Source organism: Arachis hypogaea, chromosome 3, assembly GCF_003086295.3.
Source record: "Arachis hypogaea cultivar Tifrunner chromosome 3, arahy.Tifrunner.gnm2.J5K5, whole genome shotgun sequence".
Lineage (NCBI taxonomy): Eukaryota > Viridiplantae > Streptophyta > Magnoliopsida > Fabales > Fabaceae > Arachis > Arachis hypogaea.
In genome coordinates this window covers 29117781-29126741 of record NC_092038.1, presented here as the reverse complement: position 1 = coordinate 29126741, position 8961 = coordinate 29117781, and the positions used below count along the sequence as shown (strand labels likewise).

General features: G+C 35.3%; 1 protein-coding gene across 4 annotated transcripts; it reads left to right on the top strand.

The window, feature by feature from the left end:
• The first annotated feature begins 3183 nt into the window (after window positions 1-3183).
• LOC112790065 (uncharacterized) lies at window positions 3184-8516 on the top strand. 4 transcript variants are annotated; one of them, XR_011879697.1, is made up of 6 exons: window positions 3184-4286; window positions 4503-4634; window positions 4769-4870; window positions 6341-6558; window positions 6823-7428; window positions 7852-8516. XR_011879697.1 is itself a non-coding variant. In XM_025832291.3 (5 exons), exons 1-4 carry the CDS (start codon window positions 3396-3398, stop codon window positions 7426-7428), a joined length of 1731 nt encoding a protein of 576 aa, XP_025688076.1. In that variant the 5' UTR covers window positions 3184-3395; the 3' UTR covers window positions 7852-8516. The 4 variants fall into 4 exon arrangements, 2 of the variants coding, with proteins under 2 accessions (XP_025688076.1, XP_025688075.1); XR_003196490.3 differs by lacking the exon at window positions 7852-8516 and having other exon boundaries at window positions 6823-7688; XM_025832291.3 differs by lacking the exon at window positions 6341-6558.
• Window positions 8517-8961: the final 445 nt, after the last annotated feature.

The window sequence follows — 8961 nt, the reverse complement described above, 5'->3', positions numbered from 1 at the left end:
TGTTGATTGATAATTGAAAGTTGCTGATTGATTTGGATTTCACTAAAGCTAATTTTTCCTTAGGAGTTGACTAGGACTTGAGGAATCAAATTGATTAGTCCACTTGACTTTTCTTCATTCGTTGAGGGTTAACTAAGTGGGAGCAATGAACAATTCTTATCACAATTGATAAGGATAACTAGGATAGGATTTCCAGTTCTCATACCTTGCCAAGAGCTTTTCTAGTTATTAGTTTATTCCGTTTGCAATTTACTTTTTCTTGTTCTCTTATCCAAAACCCCAAAAACATACTTTTCCATAATCAACTATAAGCATACTTCCCTGCAATTTCTTGAGAGACGACTCGAGGTTTAAATACTTCGGTTATCAATTCTATTAGGGGTTTGTTATTACTTGTGACAACCAAGTTTTTGTACGAAAGAATTTTTGTTGGTTTAGAAACTATACTTACAACGGGAATATATTTGTGAAATTCTTTACTAGCAAAAATCCGTTCGTCAATAACCATTTATTGTTTAAGCTATTTTTTCAAAAGGAGCTTAATTAAACTATTTATTCAAATTGGACCTTAGTGGCTAACACACTAACTTAATATTGGGTTAAGTACTGTTTTCGTCCTTAAGGTCTGGGGTGAAAATCAAAATCGTCCCCGACCTTTTTTTGTTATTAAAATCATCCTCAACATTACAAAACGTTATAACATCGTCCTTTTCTACTTCAATTTTATTTTTTTTACCAAATTACCCTTCATTATTAATAAAAATAATATTAAAAAAAAAAGCAAAATCCCACCCCACCCACTCCCAAGCATCTCTTCGGTCTCTCCCTCACCCCTCCCCTAATCCCCTTCCTTCTACTCTTCACCATCACCCTCTTTTTCTCACCTTCGTCGCAGCAATTACTACTGCCGGAGGACACCCACCCCTCTTCTCCTTCCTCTTCTCACTCTTCCTCAATCCCCTTCCAGCTTTTCACTCTTCCCCAATTCCCTTCCTCTTCTCACTCTTCCCCAATTCCCTTCCTCTTCTCACTCTTCCCCAATCCCCTTCCACCTCCTCCCTCTCCCTTTCCTCACCACTATCACCACTACCACCATAGTCATTCATTACTCACAACACTTTTTTTTTCACCAACAACAATAGTCCCAAAATAAATTAACAGTAACATTCACAAAATAAATCAACAAAAAATTCAGAGGCAGAAGAAGAATAACAATTTCAATAATCACAGCAATTTCAATAAACAATAATTCAATAATCATCAACTACAATTTCGATTTTCAGATCCAAAAACAGCAAAATAACATAAATTAAAAAAAATTAAAAATCACAGAAGAAGAAGCATAAACTCAAGAAGAAGCAAAAGTTCAAGCAGAAACAGAAGTTCAAAAGAAGAAGAAGAAGAGGCAGAAGAAGAAGCAGAGACAGTCACAGAAGAAGCAGCGCCGACGGGGTCCCCCTCCCGATGACAATGCGACGGCGGCAACGAACCCTAAAAACGAATAAGTAGGGCAGCAGAAATAGAGAGAAAAAAAATTAAGGTTGGAATTGGGGTTGGAATTTTGAAGAGAATGACATGAGAAAGGAGATGGGGGGTTACGGGAGTGGGGTGAGGGGGTGAGGGGGTTCCGGGAGTGGGGTGAGGGGTAGGGGTTATGGGAGTGGGGTGAGGGAGTCGAGGGTGGGGGTGGGTTTTGTTTTAATTTTTTAATATTATTTTTAATTATTTTTATTATTTATTAAGAGTAATTTGGTAAAAAAAATAAAATTAAAGTAGAAAATGATGATTTTAATAACAAAAAAAGGTTGAAAACGATTTTAATTTTCACCCCGACCTTAGGGACGAAATCAATACTTAACTCCTTAATATTCTATATAGTTAGATTTGATTAGATGTTAACAAATTACAAGTCAAAAATATACATTGTATCATGACATTTGAAAATAAGAATGGATAAGAGTTTAATTTTAATACATTAATAATCTAAAATATTTTATACAATGTATAATTATATTTATATTTTTAAATGATTATTTATATAATCAATATTTAAAAAATAATTATTTTTATTAATATAATATTATATCATTAGATATAAACATAAAATTGCTTTATATTAGTAGGATATTAAAATTAAATTTTAATTTTTTATAGATAGAATTCGCTTTGTTCTTTGTGATAATAGACACCATCACGGTGTTGCACGCTTTGAAAAATTAATTTAATGCACGGTCAAATTTGGAGATCAATGGAAGGTTTAGTTCTCATGACACAAGTTTTTTAATTTTTTTTAAATAGATAAAAAAATAATTATTTGTACCAATAGATTTTACTGACAAAAAAATATCTATCAAATAAAAAAATTAATATTATATTTATAAAAAATGAATTTTATATAACAAAAATATCAAAATCTTAATTTTTTTATTGTTTTAACAAAATTTTTAAATTAACCTCATTCTTCTTTTTTAACGTTAATTCCATCTCAAAATTTTCGCCTCTTTTCTTTCCTAAATTTCAACAACCCCCAATCCTTTAGAAATGAAAAATTTAAATACAAAAGTACTCAAAATATTTACATTATGTTTGTTTTAAGAAAAAATAATAGAAAAAATAAAAATGAATAAAAAATTTTATTTTCTTTTATTTGAATGCTAAAGAAAATAGAAAAAAAAATTGGTGGAAAACAAAAAAAAAAAACATCTTTTACATATTTACAATATTATCCATAATTCTATTATTATTATTAATTATTAATATAAATTTAGTTTTAATATTTTAATATATTATTATAATAAAAATTTATATTTAAATATTATATATTTTAGATAAGTAATTTAAATTAAATATATAAAATTATAATATTTTATAATATTTATAAAATATAATAAAATATAAATAAATAAAAATATTTATATTTTATTTTATTATAAAAATATTAATATAATTTTATATCATTATAATATTTTATTTTTCATTTTTCTTTTTATTTAAATAATTTATTTTTTAATTTTTTTATCCAAATAATACACAAATAATTTTATTTTTTTTCTATTTTTTCTATTTTTTCTTTTTTCATTTTTTTCTTTCCTCCTATTTTTTTTGCTATATCCAAACATAGTGTTAGAAAGTCACCAAAAAAAACATAGTGTTAGAAATTGAAAGGTTCTTTTTTCGAAATCTGCTTTGTACCCCTTTCAAAAATTAGAGTCTGATCACTCTCCCCTAAATTAAATCGTTTCATACTAAACAGTAAACACCCAACATTCCACCGTTTGAAAGAACACCGTTGTTTGCCCAATTTCAAAAATAAAACGTTGATTTTTGTTATATTCGCAATTTAGCACTTGTGTGTGCACTGTCTGTGTAGAGTGCAGACAGCAGGAGGCGCAAACATGAATCCCTATGACGAACGAAGACTGATAGATGAAGTCATCTACCTCCATTCTCTGTGGCACCAAGGTCCTCCCCAAGCTCCACCACCGCCAAACCCTATTCTAACTCCAACACAACTCTACAACAACACCATTCCCTTTGCGTCAGACCATCACATCTCTAAACCCCTTAATCCCTATTTCAATGCGTCCCCCTGGCACCTTAACCCTCATCGTCAACATCCCCCACCCATCCCTCTTGCACCTGCGCACACCGGATCACTCCCACCCACCTCAAACAACAAAAAAAAGAAGAACAAGAACAAGAAGAATAAGGCGAGGGACCGACCACGGAGTCCGGGTTTGGAGTGGCCATGCCCGGCTCCGTCTGACCCGCCCTCCACGGGCTGGCCCGCACCTAAGAAGCCCCGGTTAGAGGCCCCTGCGGTGTCCCCCGAGGAGAAGGAGAGGCTTGGGGCTTTGCGAGCTCAGAACAAGGCGTCCCAAGCTTTAAGGGGCTTCATCTTGAATGGTGATGACGATGATTGTGATGATGACGACGACGACTACGACGATGCTGAGTTGGAAGAATATGAGGGGTTCTTTTTGAGGATCTTCAAGGAGGATGATGAATTGAGGAGCTATTACCAAAGGCGTTTCGAGAACGGCGAGTTTTGCTGCTTGGTTTGCGACGCGGTTGGGAAGAAGAATTCTGGGAAGAAGTATAAGGACTGTGTTGGCCTTCTTCAGCATGCCAAGTCTGTCTTGAGGACGGTCAAGAAACTGGCTCATAGGGCTTTTGGGCAGGCGGTTTGCAAGGTATTGGGTTGGGACATTGATCAGCTTCCGGTGATTGCAATGAAGGGAGAGCCTCTTGGGTCCAATTTGAAGATCATGCCATCCAACTCAGAGGTAATGTAACGGCGAATTTGCGGTTTTGCACAGTTACATGAATTCACCAATTAGATAGCGTAAGCATATCGGGACGTCATGCATATATTTCACATATTACATATTGCGATCCATGTAACTATGATTTTGCATTCGATGGTTATAGTATGCTCCGCTGATTTGATTTTTGTTTTCTCCTATTCTTGTTTTGATTTGGTGGAGTTTGAAACAATGCAGGATGAGGTTAAGGAGAATGCTGATGATGGAGAAGGTGGTACCTGCAAGCAAAATGGTAAGGTTGTGTCTATGGAGAATAATGATCAACCGGATGAAGAGTGTGTGAACGGAGTTGAACAGAGTATTGTTGGGGTTAGTTGTTTAGACCTTTCATTATTTATTTAGCTTGGGGAAGAAACTGGTGGCAAATTATATTAGAACTTAGAAAAGTGGTTTTGCGTATTTTCATGTGGTTATAAACTGTCCTTTAATTGTCTTGTGTGCAGTGTTCTGTGATTGAAAAAGATCTTGATAATAAGGACGAGAATCTTGACGAAAAGATTTTGGATATTAGATTTGAAAGTGGAGAGGGTGGAGCAATGACTAAGGTGAGACCTCCACCATACTTGTTATCATTTTTAACTTGTCCAGTGCGTTTCTTTAATAGCATAAATTGACCTGGCTCATTCTTTATGCATGGAAAGGTTTGTTGCTTTGTTGATTTTCAGCTAACTAAGGTGTTTTAAAACTAAGTTTTCTTTATATGGCAATATGTGGATCCCAATATCTAATTTTGGCGGAGTGTATGAGAAACAAACTAGTATTTTGATACTAAAAACTCCAAATTTTTAAGGTGCTGGTGACCCAAAGGAGAAAGTTGATTATCATGGAAAACAGAGCACCCACAAACACAATGATAAAGCTGTTTTCTTGGAGTATAACATAGATATCCGAAGATGTAAACTTTTGTGGTTATTAGTGCCTAGTTATTTATGTTTAGAGGCCTAGTTGTAAGTACGGTTTATGTGAAGAGTGAAATGCAACACATGGGTGAAGGGTTGTGTTACAAACGTTTGCTTAAGTAGCAAGTTAGATACAGGATGGATATAGATTTCTATTCTGTTATTGGTAGGAGGAGGGAGTTATATAAGGAAATGGAAGAAAACCAAGGGACGTATCCCAAAATATGAAACCATTTAGAATTTGGGTAGTTGCGGCGTCTTAGTGCTACAGAGGGAGAGAAATGATCTCTTGAACTGCGATACTTATTTTTCCTGTTCATTGTTATTTTCTTCTTGTAACTCATTCTTGCGAGCTCTTAGATCAATTTATATATACTGAACCACCATTTTGGCAGTTGAAAAATTCTAGTTCCGACTAAAAGAAAGCACTACTGCTCCCCACTCCACCACCACCAACAACAACCCCACTCGCCACTGCCAAATCAGAAAAAGATTGACAAACTTCACCAAAATATGGCAAGTTTTTCAAACTTTGGTTGGTCAATTGGTGAACTTTGTCAAACTTTTTTAGGGGGAGAGAAAAAAGAAGAGAGAGAAGAAGGGGGGGGGGGGGGTCACGAGTTCCTTCATTTGGTTTAACTCTTTTCCACTTCAACTCTTATCCCTGAATATCAGGTTCCTCATACATGTGGCCAAGGTTATAGGCTTGCGGGGGACTAGTCTACTCAAGGTCCATGTTGCATGTTATTTCCTTTTAATTATGTTTACTTGATTCTATATTTTTGTCTACTAAAAGTTAAAACAATTAATTCTTGCTATGTATTATGATCAAGTTTATCCTTGGTTGCTGAGCATTTCTCAGATGCTCCTTTCACCAAGTGTTATTTGGCAATGTCACATTTTTCTCACTAATTATTTTAGTGCATACCTATTTCCCTTAGATATCAAAATTAAGGTGTAGCAACACCGTTAATCATCTTAGAAATGATAATACAGTTTCCCATTTCTGTGCCTTAGCCTCCTCATCTTTTTGTGTTTGTTTGCTTCTCCCCACTGACCACTTTTTTAGTCATTGTCTCTGTTCATCATCTCTATTACTCCACCATTCTCATTCAGGCTGTCCCCTTCTCCTTTTCTATGATTCCACGGGGATAAAGTTGGTGAATCCACTGGGTAAGGATCTAAAAATGCCTCTTTTTCCACCTACCTAAAGTACTACGAAGAATAAGACAAATAAAAATGAAACTTCAAAGATTAGCAAGTAGAACAAGATTATATCATAGATGTTCTAAAGGATTGCTCAAACAAGTTATTTTGAAGCTTTGAAGGAAACAGTGAGTGTTGTCTTAATTCTCTTTTCTCCTTTTATTTTAATGTTTTGTAGAGGCATAAATCAGGAACCTAGTTAGTTATTGGTTAGGAATGTGATAGTGCCATTTTCTGCAGACCTCATACAAATATGTTTTATTGTGGTTTGACAGGGCTCTTTTTTTTTTTTAAGCATTATCGCATCATTTAGGGAGTTTACACTTCCTTGTAATTCACCTAAGTATTAAATAAATAATAAAGCCTTTTTGATCTCAAAATATAACCTGCAGGCATCTCTTGAGTATTGTGATTCTAATGCTGGATGGGTTTTTAAAAATTCCAATAGCGATTCATCCTCAACTGCATCAGTTTGGCCTCTATTCCAAACCAACTCATCTCATTGCACTAGCTCTCTTTCAGCAGAAGAGCAAGCCAATGTGGCAGTGCAGCAATTGCAGCACAAGGCATTAAAAGCTTATAAAAAATACCTAGTTGCTAATGCTGATTCTGACTCTGATGATGAGGACAGCAATGAAGAGGATGAAGATGATGTGTCGGATCATTCTCCCGAAAAACATGAGGACTTCAAGTTCTTTCTGAGTTTGTTTACAGAAGACAGTGACTTGAGGATATATTATGAAAACAACAATAGCAAAGGAGACTTTTATTGCTTGGTTTGTGGAGCCATAGGAAAGAAGGTGTGGAAGAAGTTTAAGGATTGCATCGCTTTACTTCAGCATTCTACTGCGGTAAAAAGGACAAAAAGGAAGCAAGCTCACAGAGCTTATTCACAGGTCATCTGTAAAGTTCTTGGTTGGGACATCGAGCGATTGCCAACTATCGTGTTAAAGGACCAACCCCTCAGTTCTTCCTTGGAAGGTTCAACAAAGCTTTAGGTGAGTATATGCTCTATTTTGAGTTTATAATGAGGACCAGAGTTAAGGTAACTTCATAGAGACTAATAGAATAATTACATTATTGTGAAATAGTTTCTAGTGAGGTGTGTTTTGTGAGCCACTACAAGGGGGGAAATAGTGTCCTTTTGACATAGTTTATGTCTGTAAATTCAGCAATGCGGCAAATTTTGCCAACTTGAACAGTGGCATCTAAGGTTCTGAAAACTAGATCGGTCATAAAATCATTTTAGTTACTGAAACTGTTTCAACTGGTTTAACCGTGGTTCAACCGGAATAACCGTTTTATAAAATAAAATATAAATAAATCCACTAAACATAATTATAGTTTAATTTAAACCTCAAAATGTCATCCATAATTAAAATTACAATTCATAAAATATATTAATAATTTATAACTTTCAGGAGGGTCAACTCCTCTAGCAGCTATATCTGTTGCTACAAGCAGATATCCACCTCCTTTTCCAACCTCCTGAATCAAACACTTGTCACCATCCTTTGTTGAAAATACTTATTCTTATGCCACTGAATGGAAGGAACTTACCAACAATGAAACTGCGCGCGAGTGGAAATTCATGTCATCCTCGAGAAGGACAATATCTAAAGGCCGTTCATATGATGTTTTCAAAAAGTCAATGACAAGGTATGTTGATGCATAGTGAAATGATTTCAAGCCTTTTTGAACTTCTGAGACTGCATGCATAGTGCACAACTTACAGATTACATAATCCAACTGAGAAAGAGTGAGGAGGAGGATTCTCGATATACCTGTTCGCCAACAAACATAATGCCAGACTAAGGTGCATCAGATTGAATCAAAGATAACAGGATTTGTAGTTTCCTTTTGTTAGTGAATAAAAAATGGATAACACAAAAAAAGCACATCACAACATAATTTTAACAAGGTTTTCCAACAGCACAGCACAAAAATCACAGTAGTGAAGAAAACAGAGTATTAGCAGTGACCAGAGAAAGATGAACACAGCCGCAGTGAGTAGAGATAATCAATAATCATTCAAAGTGGTTTTTAAACAAAAAATTAAAAAAACAAAGAACAAGCACAGCAACAATGAGAAGAGTTAATCAATAATCATTCAAAGTGGTTTCTGAACCAAAAAAAAATGAAGAATGAGCGTAGCAGCGGCAGAGCTAATCAATAATAATTCAAATTGGTTTTTGAACAAAAAATTAAAAAGAACAAACAACGGCCACAACAATAATGAGTTAATCAATAATCAATAATCAAAGTGGTTTCTGAACCAAAAAAAAAGGAAGAACCAGGCAATCAGGAGATCTGAGCAAAATATGAGGGAAAGTGGTTGACCGCGACAGAAGATGGCAACGAGCACGACGACGGACGGCGGGTGAAGAGCAACTGAGTAGGATGAGGGGTTGGAGCACGTCGAGTTCGAGGAAGGAGCTGCAATTGGTAAATGAGGAGAAGGGTTGGAGCACGACGACCAGATGACGACGAAAGATCCTAAGTGCGACGAACGGTGGCAGTGAGAATAACGG

Coding starts and splice junctions, on each gene's coding strand:
- LOC112790065 (XM_025832291.3), top strand. CDS start 3,396: ATGAATCCCTATGACGAACGAAGACTGATAGATGAAGTCATCTACCTC. Junction 4,287..4,502: donor TCATGCCATCCAACTCAGAG/GTAATGTAACGG, acceptor GAAACAATGCAG/GATGAGGTTAAGGAGAATGC. Junction 4,871..6,822: donor AGGGTGGAGCAATGACTAAG/GTGAGACCTCCA, acceptor TATAACCTGCAG/GCATCTCTTGAGTATTGTGA.